Source organism: Perissodus microlepis, chromosome 4 (assembly GCF_051167445.1).
Source record: "Perissodus microlepis isolate ML-2025 ecotype Zambia chromosome 4, ASM5116744v1, whole genome shotgun sequence".
In the NCBI taxonomy this organism is placed as follows: Eukaryota; Metazoa; Chordata; class Actinopteri; order Cichliformes; family Cichlidae; genus Perissodus; species Perissodus microlepis.
The window spans coordinates 603474-615481 of NC_140464.1; the positions used below are offsets into that span (position 1 = coordinate 603474).

At 53.6% G+C, this 12008-nt stretch overlaps 1 protein-coding gene and 1 non-coding gene across 2 annotated transcripts; both read right to left on the reverse strand.

Annotated features, from left to right (window-relative positions):
- Positions 1-982: 982 nt before the first annotated feature.
- On the reverse strand, positions 983-11300 carry kpnb1 (karyopherin (importin) beta 1). Its single transcript, XM_084924911.1, has 22 exons — positions 10970-11300; positions 10078-10136; positions 7934-8116; positions 7657-7857; positions 7428-7580; positions 7280-7339; positions 7113-7202; positions 6915-7025; positions 6715-6816; positions 6403-6627; positions 6130-6321; positions 5879-6009; positions 5382-5529; positions 5122-5193; positions 4900-5044; positions 4714-4796; positions 4404-4511; positions 3744-3887; positions 3416-3521; positions 2979-3093; positions 2428-2589; positions 983-2343 (listed from the first exon to the last, which is right to left on the reverse strand). Coding segments are annotated over exons 1-22 (2631 nt in total). The 5' UTR covers positions 11010-11300; the 3' UTR covers positions 983-2342.
- On the reverse strand, positions 3157-3294 carry LOC146387887 (small nucleolar RNA SNORA79). Its single transcript, XR_014800164.1, has one exon. It is a non-coding gene; the product is annotated as a small nucleolar RNA SNORA79 (small nucleolar RNA).
- Positions 11301-12008: the final 708 nt, after the last annotated feature.

Sequence of the window (12008 nt, forward strand, 5' to 3'; positions counted from 1 at the left end):
GAAAATCCCTCTGAGGTCTGAAGGAGAAAGTCAGGTTCTCAAAGTAAGGCCCGTGGGTGGTCATCATTGTATCATTAGTGTATGGCTCATCGACAGGAGGTGGCGCTGCTGCTCTCACCTGTGCTCGTAGCAGGAACACCTGACATGAGCTACAGCGGAGATCAGGGAAACTCAAAGCTCAACAGGTGAGCCTCTAGAGCCCACAGGTGCTGCTTTGGCGAGCGAAACAGAAAACCTTTCCATTATTGTGCATTTTTCAGCTGTTTCCACAACAACAGAGAGCTGGTTTATCATTTCTATTGTGTGTATACGCAGGGCAGGGCTGGGTGTCCAACATGTGGCCCGGGGTCCAGTCCGGTGCTGTGTGACAGCCAAAACCAGTTTTTTTTAAACCCTGCTGTGCAAGGACGCGCTGCAGGAAACCCTGAACCATCCAGAACACATTTAGAAAGATTTAAAGGATATTCCGTAATGCTGAGCGCATAACGAGCCGCTCAGAAACCGTGGAGGCGACACGTGCAGCACGCTGAGCCAGCCCGTCACCCCTTACCTGCAGATTCTTATGAATAACCCGTTTCCACACACACAGGCCCGACGAGCTTTACAATAGCTTTTCATGTCGATTTTATAGCGGTGCTGCAGAGCTTGCACCAGCCTTCAGCAGCACGTCTGAGCACCGCTGGGACCTGAATCCTCAGTGTTGTACTTTAAGGTTTTAAACAAAAGTCCCAACTGTCGCAGCTCACCTGTACTCAGGTAAAATCAGGAGTTTTGTGAATGCAGTCTGGTGCAGAGGAAGAGCGTTTGTGTTTTGAGGCAAAGCAGATAAAATAAAACACTCATGAGGTCACATGACACCACACACTGCTTCACCCATCGCATCAGGATTTGACTTGGTTGAGCCCCGATGTAGAGCAGTGAGAGGCTTTTATTTTGTCAGACTCCAGCAGGAAGCAGTAGCGGCGTGAAGAAGCAGCAGACGGTCAGTACAATATAGACTTTATTAGTTCACTAAAGTTGAATATGAAAGAAAAAGCAGATCAGCTTCAAATGATTCACAATTCAGAAATAAAAGTTTCAGGTTCATGTCAACACAGGAAGTGCTTCCTCCCTACAGCTGCCGCGCCTCTACAAAATAAAAGCCTCCGAGGCCAGAGCCACTTGGCTTTCAGTGACCATCATATTTACCAACTGAAAGCAAAGCTCTCCGGCCGTAGAGGCGGCACTGAGCGCGCTCTGCAGCGTTTAAGCTTCACGTCAGTGTTGGGTTTTTTTTGTTGTTTTTCTTAAAACCGTCCCAACAGGAAGTCCCCCGGTAGCGAGGAGCAACCGCCTTACTGCTACTGAACAAGCCATAAAGTGAGTTCCAAAAAACAAAAATCATGGTTCTTTGTAGCGTCGAATAAACAAGCCAACAGTGGGAGGCAGCCAGAGCTCAGCGTCCAATCAGCAGAGTCCAAAACGTTTGAGTCCAGGAGTCCGAGAAGAAGAAGAGCGAAAGCACAGAAGAGCTCGGGGAATGTTTTGTATCACTTTAACTTTATTTTCATCATAGCAATGGAAAAATAGAACCTCATACAAACGTCTTCAATCATCTGAAATCTTAACAAGCAAAAAGGTGAGTGACCCGTTCCCAAAGCAGGCGCGGCGGCGAGGAAACCCGAGGCAGCTCGCGGCACTCGCTCACGCCCGGGCTAAACTATTCCCATTTGGCACTCGCTCCTCTCAGCATCGTTTCGGCTTTTATTTTGAAGGAATTTAGTGCTGCCGTTGTTTGGAGGAGACCGAGCGGGCGGAGGCATCCGTCCCTCACAGCTCCGCCGCCATGTTTAGTGCTCAGAAGAAGAAACGTAAGAGCAACAAAAATCCAGTTTTCCACAGAAGAAGTAGTCCACGCAGTCACTCGATCAGCTGATTCCACACAGTTCCCCTCCTCCCCCTCCCCCTGAGCGGGGGGGTGGCGGCGGCAGGTCGGTGACATCATCACGATGTCATAGGAGAGCCCAGCTACAGCGAAAGAGGCGGATCGCGGGCAGAGGCGGGGGAGGAGTGGAAGGAGAGGGGGTTTCTTTAAGGGGGAGGAGTCACAGTCCAGTCCACAGGCCATCCAAGAGGGGAGGGGGAGGGGGCGGGGTCATCGCCTGCAGGAACTGAAGGTGGTGTGATGTCATCATCTCTCGCTCGCTCACACGTCTCTCTCTCGCGCTCACACACAGACACTCATCTCTTCTTCTGCTGCTTCGAGCGAAACGCCGACAAACACAGAAGATTTAATCCAGCGGCCGATTTGTCCTCAGTGATGTCATCCGAAGTCTCATCTCGCCCTGACACGACACCCGCCATCTGCAGGAGACGCAGAGAGAGAGGGGGGGGGGTTAGAGAGGAAGTGATGCAGAGAAGCCACGAGAAGCATGCCTCCACCCTCACCAGGCCTGGCTCTTCAGCTTGCGGAGCTCCTTGGTGGCCCAGGTGGCGAGCGTCTTGGTCTTGGTGGTTTTGGAGCGCCGGCCTTCCGTCAGCAGGTCGTTGATGAGCGGGCGAACCTCCACCAGCTTCATCACATCTTTCCCAAATGCTGTGCACAGGTCACTACGGAACACACACGTCAAACAAACTGAGGCTTTTAATGTGAAAAGAATCTGAGCTCTCAAGCTGGACACTGGAGCATCGCCAGGGTAACCGTGCTGGTCTCAGAGGATGCGGTTTGTTTTCCATCACGCCATCAGCGTGGTGCATGATTTCTCTTCACCGACCACAACGCCTTAGACTTTGAACCATGTGACCCTCACTGATCAGCTGTGGTGCAGACCACAGGAAGTTTAGCTCCTTCAAAATAAAACCATAAAAGCTGCTCTGTGATATCTGATCTGAGCATGAAGTGTTCTGGGGTAAAGGAACCCTCTGATTGGCTGTGACCTCCTGATAAGATCTCCATGTTGGACCAACATGGTTGAGCTTCAGCTCCGCCCCCTGCTTACCCGATGAGTCCGGCAGCGTTGGCCACCACGCCGTCAGAGTGGTCCTCGTCTTCGGCGATGTGATGGATGAAGGAGAGGATGAACTCCACCCGAGGCTGCACCAGCATCACGTCGGCTGCAGGGGTGGAGAGGAGATGAGGGTGAGAGAGCAAGTAAAGCAAACAGGAGGGTTTTTTTTATTTGTTGGGTCCCGCAAAACCAGGAAGCTGTGAGTTCGGCGGCAGCCTAAAGCTTCCCGGGTGAAAAGGACCCACGTCTGTCTGCGACATCACTAAAGCCTCCTGCTGACTGCAAGCAGGAAGAGGAACTGACGTCGCTGGAGCTGTGGTCATGCGATCACAGCGATAACCGTTAGCACTTAGACAACCAGGTAGCCCCAGACACCTGAGGACAGACGCTGCCAGAGAGACTGTCTGTCCGTGTGTGTGTGTCCTTACGGTGGACGTTCTCCTGGTCTCCCTTCAGGCCCTGGATGATGCCGGTGTAAGCCTCCAGGCAGCCCTCCCTCAGCTCGTTCAGGTAGTCCACCATGTCGTAGTCCGTCTGAAACACAGGTTCAGATGTGTCAGGTGAACTCGGACAGACAGGAAGTAAATCTGTGAGGTCAGAGGTCTCAGATACACGTGGTTGGTTTTACATCACGGTCAGCGTGGTGCATGAGTTTTCATCACAGACGTCTGAATCTAAGCTGAGCATTTCTACACCCGAAGCCCAAGTTCAAGATTCAGTGTTTGTTCAGACATCTGTGAGGGGGCGGGGCTTTACCTTGTCCACCTGAGCCTGCGACGCCTGCTGCAGGGTGTCCAGGACGATGTCCAGGTACTTCTTGAACTCGCCCCCGATGGCCAAAGCGATGTCGCCGAACGCAGAGAGGATCTGAGGCTTCACCGACCGGTGCACATTCTCGTTCTGTAAACAGACCAACGTTTAACATCTGCACACCTGTGAGAGGGTCAGACAGGTGAGCAGCACAAAGACTGCTTTGGAACACGGCAGCTGCTAAATGTCCATCAGGTGATCAAACAGAACCAGAGGAAGGTGAAGTCTGGGATCAATAATCCACACCTGTGGACAGGTGGCTGCTCGGGACACCTGGATCATCATGTGACTGTGGGTCAGAATATCTGGACCGACCCTGTGAGGGGCAGACTGGAGCTAATGTGGAAACTGAACCAGCTGACTGTGTGGGGGTCAAAGGTTGACTGGAATGGAACTGAATTTCTACAGCTTCACTGATATCAGAGCAGCCAGCTAATGGCGCTGTGGCCCAAATCTGTGCCACACAGGAAGTGCTCCAGCCACTGAGCATGTGCAGAAAAACTAGAGGAAGTGATGAGAGAGGAAGTCTCAGATAAACGTGGTTTTCACATCACGGTCAGTGTGGTGCATGTCAATAAAGACGAAGGAGCTCCTCCCCCTCCTCACCCCGAGGTTCTCCAGCAGCAGCTGCATGATCTCGTCACAGTACGGCAGGATGTTGGACATCAGCGCTCTGCACAGGTCGCACACGAGACCCACGGCCGCCAGACACACCTGCAGCAACACGTCAACGACATCATCATTGAACTTGTAACATTAGTAATAAAATGAGAACATCAACACTGTGACGTCTGAGTCAGTGATGACATCAGAGCTGCAACTCCTCCTCCTCCATAAACAGCAAACTTGCCTCTCAGCTCCGAGGTCAGACCGCGACTGTGAAACAGGAAGTGGTGATCAGCTGTGCGAGTCCTACCTGATACTCTGCGTAGTTCTTCAGTCCGATGGCAAGGAACGGCTTAAAGGCCTCCATGTATTTCTGGAAGTCGCTGCCCAGAACTGCAAGAGAAAGACGCAGAGTGAGACACGTGGAGAGCCGCGCCCCCTGAACACAACACGTCACTGCCCTCGCCGTGTAGTTACTCAAGTAACTGTGGCGTACCTTCGACGAGCGTGGACACGGCCATCAGCGCGTCCTCCTGCACGCCTCCGGAGCCGGCAGTGCTCTGAAACATCCTCAGCAGGGACGCCATCACCACGTCTGAGATCTGCAGGGCATCCTGATGCTGCACTTTACGCAGAACGTTCTGCACACACACAGGAAACACTCAGAACCGCCATAATAAGAGCATGAGCACAGAAAGGCTCAGGTGTCCCGTCTCACCTGCAGAGTGGCGCACAGCAGCGACTGCAGGTCGTTGAACTGGATCCGATCTGAGGTGCTCTGGATGTGAGACTGGAAGACAGGAAGTTAAGAGACGTGAAGCCAGTGCCTTTTCAAATTAAAAGCTGCCTGGTCTGCTCAAAATTGACTTCCTGTTTTTAGTTTATTTCAGCTCTGTTTTTTCTCTTGAATGATTTTGAGATCCAAGCGACGCTCACAGCGGCATTGATATCGCTCCGCCCCTAAGACGGCGCCCTCACCTCCATTTGCAGGACCTGCTGCAGCCGCTCCATGATGACCAGCGTGGTTTTCTGCACGGCGGGGTAGCAGTCCTTGGCGCTGTTCTTCACGATCTCCATCAGAGCCTCGTACGCCGCAGAGCGCAGGTTGTTCTGGTGACCATCGGGCCTGAGAGACGGGAACAGACCAATCAGAGACGAGTACGCAGAGCGCTGTCAAGGAGGCACGACGGCTGCCCGATGACTGAGCGCTTTCAGCTGTCGAGCCCCGCCCACAAACGTCGACACCATCACAGAAACCTCTGATGACATCATTTAAGCGGTTAACTCGAAGTTTTAAAGTGAAAGGAAACAGCAGCTGTGACACGATCGGAGGGCCGACAGGAAACCGTCTGCCAGCTCTTTATGCAGTTCACTCTGCGCTCTGAAACCAGGAAGTGGTCACACCGCCATCAGGCTGCGGTCGACTGCATCGCCGACACATCAGCCTGAAGCGACATGTGTGAGCATCGTCATACCTGTCTGTGGTCTCCAGAAGCTTCTGCACGATGATCTCGAAGGACGAGGACAGGCAGTAGGTGTTCGGCTCCTCCTGGTCCTCGGCGGCATCCGTGGCTTCGTACGCCGCCTCTGCGAGAGACGAAAAGGCCTGAGGGAGGAGACGACAGGTTAAGGTTTACACCGAAGAAGAACGAAATCTGAGGTCGGGTTCGTTTTGACAGAGCTCTCTCAAAGGCCACATGACGCCCAGCGTGGACCGGCGACTCACCCAGCAGACGTTGGAGGCCACTCTGGGCTCCGCCCCCAGGCCCTCGATCAGGCACTGCAGCAGGGGGGCCAGGTAGACCTCGTTGATGGCAGCTTCGGGCAGCAGCTCGCAGATCCTGCCCACCGTCCACGCCGTGGTGTCCCTCACCACCACGCTGGGGTCCTTCATCAGCTCGATCAGGGTGGGCATCGCCTGCAGGAGGAGGGGGCGGAGTTTAGTACACAGAGGGATTTGTGCGACAGACAGACTGGGCGAGCCGCTCGAGCGTCTCACCTGTATAACGAGCGGCTTGAGCTGGTTTAGCTCGGGTCCCTCCAAGATGGAGCCGAAGGCCATGACGGAGGCGTCGCGGTAACGCCAGTCGGGATGTTTGATGTTCTCTTTGATGAAGGGCAGCACGTGGGGAACCACGTCGTCCTCGCAACAGGTGGCGAGCAGCATCAGGCACACGCCGGCCGCCTTACACGGGTTCCAGTCGTCGTCGTCATCGTTCTCGTCCTGCAGGAAGAGGAGAAGGCGGAGCTAAACAGGTAGACTCAAAGCCACAGACATGTAAAAGGGATGAGGCTCTGACAGGTGAGCTACCTGCTTGGTGAGGGTCTGGGTGAGGATAGGGACCAGGTACTGCAGCGCACCTTTGGCGTAGAACTTACTGGTGTGCTCGGGGGGGCGTCCCTGCTCCGAGGCCTGCGATTGGCCGAGACCGAAAGAGAGCGAACCGTGAACAAACAGGAAGTAAAAAAAAAACACAACTTCCTGTTGGTTAAAGGAAGCGTCACACTGACCTCTGAGGCCTCGATGGCCAGATCCATCTCCTCGTCACAGACGTTGGACCAGAACTCGATGCCCTGCAGCGCCACCTCATCAATGTCGCTCTTCATCGCCTCGATGGTGATCTGAAACAGGAAGTGACAAGAGTAGCGGCGCTGCTGAGACGACTCCGACTGACTCTCAGGTTTAAATAAAGGTTTGTGGTGTCTTACCGCGAACAGGGCGGGGCCCATGTACGTCTCCATGTACTGATAATACAGAGACATGATCTTCACCAGGTTCTGCAGGGCCGCCACGCGCACCTGAAACAGCACACAGAGCAGCAGGTGAGTGCATGTGAGGGGTCAAAGGTCACGGGCATTACGCTGGCGTTACTCACTCTGGTGTCGGGACACTGCGTGGCTTCACAGACGACCTGCATGATGAAGTGTCGCTCCGTCTGAAACAGGAAGTACACATTCGTCAGCGTGATTCCCTGCAAATACAGTTACATTAAAAGGGGGAGGAGTTGGGAGAAAGCAACGTACGTCCTTGTCGAAATTGGCTTTAGTGAACTCAAGCGAGTTGAGCAGCGCGTTGGTGGCGGCCAGCTTCACGTTGTTGCTGGGCTCCTCCTTCCTCATGCCCTGGATGATGGCCGTCAGGATCTGGTTGGCGTTCTCCTGCAGCTGCTCCGGGTCCTGCGGGAAACAGCTGGGTGAGCGAACACTTGGGTAACAACAGGTGGCGTGCTTTAACGTGCTTGCCGTGACTCACGATGTCCTGGCAGATGTAGCCGATGGCCTCCAGCGTGGACTCCTTCATGTGTTCCGTGCTCGACGGATCGGTGACGTTGGCGACGAGCTGCGGGATCAGCTCGGGCCACTGGTTCACGGGAATCTCGGCGCAGGCGATGCCGGCGACGCACTGCGAGGCCGAGCTGGGCCGGTACGTCTCCGTGCCCAGAGTCTGTAGAACCTGCCGGAGACACACGGGAACCGTTAGACAGGTGGAGGCGGTGGCGGACGGTGAGCGGGGTTTGCTCGGCCCTTACGTAGTTCTTGATCTCGCGGCGAGCGTTGATGTCGATGGCCAGCCATCTCTGCTGGTACTGCGCCTTGACATCGGGGTCTTTGGATGTCAGCGAGTTCTTCACCTGCAGACCGGCAGCAACTCGAGCCACCTGAGTGTTCCCCGGGTTCGCCAACACTTTGGACAACTCCACCAGGAATGTGGGCTGAAGGAGGAGGAGCAAAGGTCACATGATGAGCGTCACTGATTACGTCAAACATCTGGTTTGAGTTACGGTGAAACAGTGAGAGTGAAGGAAGCTTTGTGCAGAAGCTACGACGCTGGGATTTTTACTGGAGCTGAAACACAGCTTCTCGTTACAACAGCTGCTCTTCGTCTCTGGTTTCAGGTGTAAACGTGTGAACAAGAAGGCAGCAGGTACGATCAGGTGGGCGGAGCATTAAACAGACTTAGTGATTTGATCGCTCGCTCTGCTTCCATTCATTCTGTCTGCACAGGTGAGGCACACCTGACCCCGTCGCTCTGCTTCAGGCTGAAGGACGGCGAGCTACGACTAACGTCAGACCAGAGAAGAAAGCTGACCGAAGATATTTTTTGGACTAAAATACTTTTCCCCTCACACCTGACAAGACGCAGCGTGCTCCTCCTGCCAGAAGGTGGCAGTAGCACACGCAGACAGAGGCAAACAGCAAAGAACTGCCAACTACGTTTCTTCTGTCTGCAGGACGCCATCAGCATCACGCCTCCTGCAGGTGTCCAGGTGCTCTCAATCAGCTCCAACCAGAACTTTTATTCTTCTCTGGACAGACAACTAACTGTTTCTCTGCAGTGAGCAGACGACCACAGCAGCACACTGTGTGTGTGTGTGTGTGTGTGTGTGTGTGTGTGTGCGCGCAGATATTCTTTAGCATGCAGAAACCACGATCCAGCAGAAACATCTGGATTTGAACAGAGTCAGTTTTAAATATCAGATCAGTGGACTTTCTGGCCACGATGGCGGCGTCTGGCAGGAGTTATTGACTCGGTCGGGTTACACTCTGCCGAGTTTACAGTTTTATTGTCAACACACTGTAAAGCGAAGGGGTGGGGCTTCATTTATAACTGCGAGATAAACGGTAACTGTTCTTACCTTTGTCTCAAACACCGAGATCATTTGACCACAGAGTCTGATATTTATCTTCCTGACACAGCAAAAACTACAAAATAAGAAACTACAGAAAGTCATCTTTGATTTTATTGGTTCCCGCCGACGATGACATCACCTCACGCAGCTGACGATCGTATGGAGTGTCTGTGTGTATAAACAGGAAGAAACATTTCCTCAGGTGAACCTGCTGCTCAGGATGGCTCACCTGGTCTCCCAGTGACGCGTGACAACAGCGCCCACATGGTCACAAACTACACCGCACACCGCCACAGCCCCATGGCGGCTTTACTGCAAACCCCACCGGCCCTACCCCGACTCCCCCACCACCTGCACCTTTTAGTTGGAGTTCTACATGCTAGTCACCACATCTGTCAACACATTTAAACATTTCCCTGAGTAACAAGTAAGCCACATAACCGCAACACCCTGACTCATCAAGCCCCACCCTCACTACAGAATATCAGTCAAACCTGACCACACAGCCAAGAAGAGCGACCCGTGGAGACGGCCTCCAACCCTCACAGAAACCCTGGAACAGCTGTGACCCTCACACTGATGTTTCACAGAGACCCACCTGCTCGCACCTGCCAGCCACACCTGGTCACAGAAAGCTGCAGTCATGTGACCAGCAGAGACAGCCCGTTTACAGAGATATACTCGCTATGAACCACTTCCTGTTCTGGTTGAAGTTAGCATCTGTACTTAAATAGTATGTGAGGGCAAGGTCAAAGGTCAGGACCACACAAAGGGTATGTAGAAATGTGGGAGCATCACCTTCGCTCTCTGATGAAGACCTTGAAGTGGCTGAAGCATGCAGACCCTGGCACGGTCATATCAGGAGCCAATGGAGGCTTTCACTGTGACACATATGTGAAGAGTGTGTGTGCGTGTGTGCCAGTGCAGCGGGAGGAAGGGGAGGAGGAAGGAGGAAAAGCCGGCGGGATCCAGCAGTCCTCGGTCCCTGTCCGCTCCTCTCCTGCAGCAGCCTGAGCTCCAGCTGCTTCTCCCTCCATACTCACCAGGTTCTCTATGGCCGCCTGCTCCAGAAACTTCTGCGCCGCCTCCAGCTCATTTCGGTCTGCGGACAGAGGAGAGAGGAGGGGGCTGGTTAGCGGACGGGCTAACGCACGGTGGTTAAACGTGTTCACCAGACGTTCACACACAAGCACCCGGCCCCGGGGTGGATGTCCCGCACTAATGATTCACCTCAGAGTCAGAAAGTTTAACTCCCGCCCTGGTGAAAGCCATCGGTGGTACCGAGAAGCACACCGACCCTGCAACATGCGCGCTAGCCACCTGCACTGTGCTAGCAGGCTAACGCTAGCCGACACGTTTCCAGAGACGCGCATGAAGTTTTATGTGCAAACAGCGGAGCCGCTAAAACTGCGCCAACTCCGCTTAAAGCAGCGGAGCAGAGGTCAACTCACAACCAGGGCGCTCGCCTGTGCCCGCAGCGACTCTAAAGCGGCGTTACCCAGGAGAACACACCGAGAAAGCGGCCGACAGTTTGAATGGCCCGAGCTAGCGAAGAAGCTAACGGCTAACCCGGGCATGGGCAGGGTCGCGGCTTCTGATCGGGGACACACAGCCGGCATTACGGCCTATGTGGGCCCGAATCCGCGTGATGGCGATATGACAGCGTCTTCTGGTTTCCCGTCGACAGGCTAAAGGGTTACCAATGCCATTAAAGTGTGCTTAGACGCCCGGTAGAGTGCTAAGTCACCAGCGGCGTCAGGCCGTAACGCTAACGGGTTAGCACAGTGAGCTAGCATGGTTTCCCTCCTCCCTGCTTCCAACTTTCCCCGGTGCTCCGGGCAGCCCGCCGTCTCGCAAACACCGCACCCCCCGGCCCGGGGTTCGGCATCGGGCCCGGGCCGCCGGCTGTTTGCGCTGCGTGGTGCAGGGACTCACCCGGAGAGACGGTTTTTTCGAGAATCGTGATGAGCTCCATTCCTTCCCCCGGCTGCCTCTCTTCAGTCCGACACTTTCGGTTGCCGCGCAGCGCCCACAGCGGATTATATTTCTTCCACGGAGCTCGGTCGTTGTCAGGCACAGGACGGGTTCAGTCGGTGATACGGGTGGCGGAGGTTCCCCGGTCTTCGTTCGGCGTATTTTCACTCGGATGTTGCGGGAAATGTTGACAGCGTCGGCGCAGAGTCACGTCTCGTCGCTTCACCGCCGCCCGTTCGCATCCTGTGCTACAGGGAGGGAAAGGGCTGCGCGCTTCTCTCCCGCGGAGGGATATCACGCAGTGACGCCAAAAACGTGCTGCCTTCAGGGACCGCCGGACACCATATCATCCTGTCTCAGTACACTGAGATTTCATTTCATTTCATTTTTCACACATGGTGCAACAGTAATTAATTTCCTACACACAAACCTTCCTTTCAATTAAAACAACACTACATCCATGATTGAGAAGGAGCAGGAGCTGATGACTGAAAATATAGATATCATTACATCACTTTTAAACTACACAAATACATAATATCTTATTCTATTTAGTTTTTAATGTTCGTTATTAAAACACTAAAAGAATGATTACATTTTTGCTGCAGTTTGAAACATACAGTTTATTTTTTTATGTATTTATTCATGTAGTTGAAAATATTTTCTTTTAAAATGCAGCTGAACAGCTGTTAGTGTTATAAATACCTTTCCATTAAATTGAATTGGTAGCTGGGATATGCTCCAGCCTTCCCTCCAATAGAACCCATCCATCCAGTCTTTTCCGTTTATCCAGAGCGGGGTTGCAGCCTAAGCAGAGAGGCCCAGACTTCCCTCTCCCCAGTTTATCCGGAGGAACACCAAGGCCTTCTCAGGCCAGCATATAATCTCTGCAGAGTGTCCTGGGTCTGCCCCGGGGCCTCCTTCCGATGGGAGGTGGAGGGAGCCCAAAGCTGACAAAATGAGACGTTTGGAGGAAAAAGTACGCTGAGCGCAGTCATTG

Excerpts from the sequence above, each read along its gene's own strand:
- kpnb1 (XM_084924911.1), bottom strand. The coding sequence starts at position 11,009 with ATGGAGCTCATCACGATTCTCGAAAAAACCGTCTCTCCGG. Across the intron at positions 10,137-10,969 it reads CGAAAAAACCGTCTCTCCGG|ACCGAAATGAGCTGGAGGCG; the intron begins GTGAGTCCCTGC and ends CTCTGTCCGCAG. Across the intron at positions 6,628-6,714 it reads CCCAGACCCTCACCAAGCAG|GACGAGAACGATGACGACGA; the intron begins GTAGCTCACCTG and ends CTCTTCCTGCAG.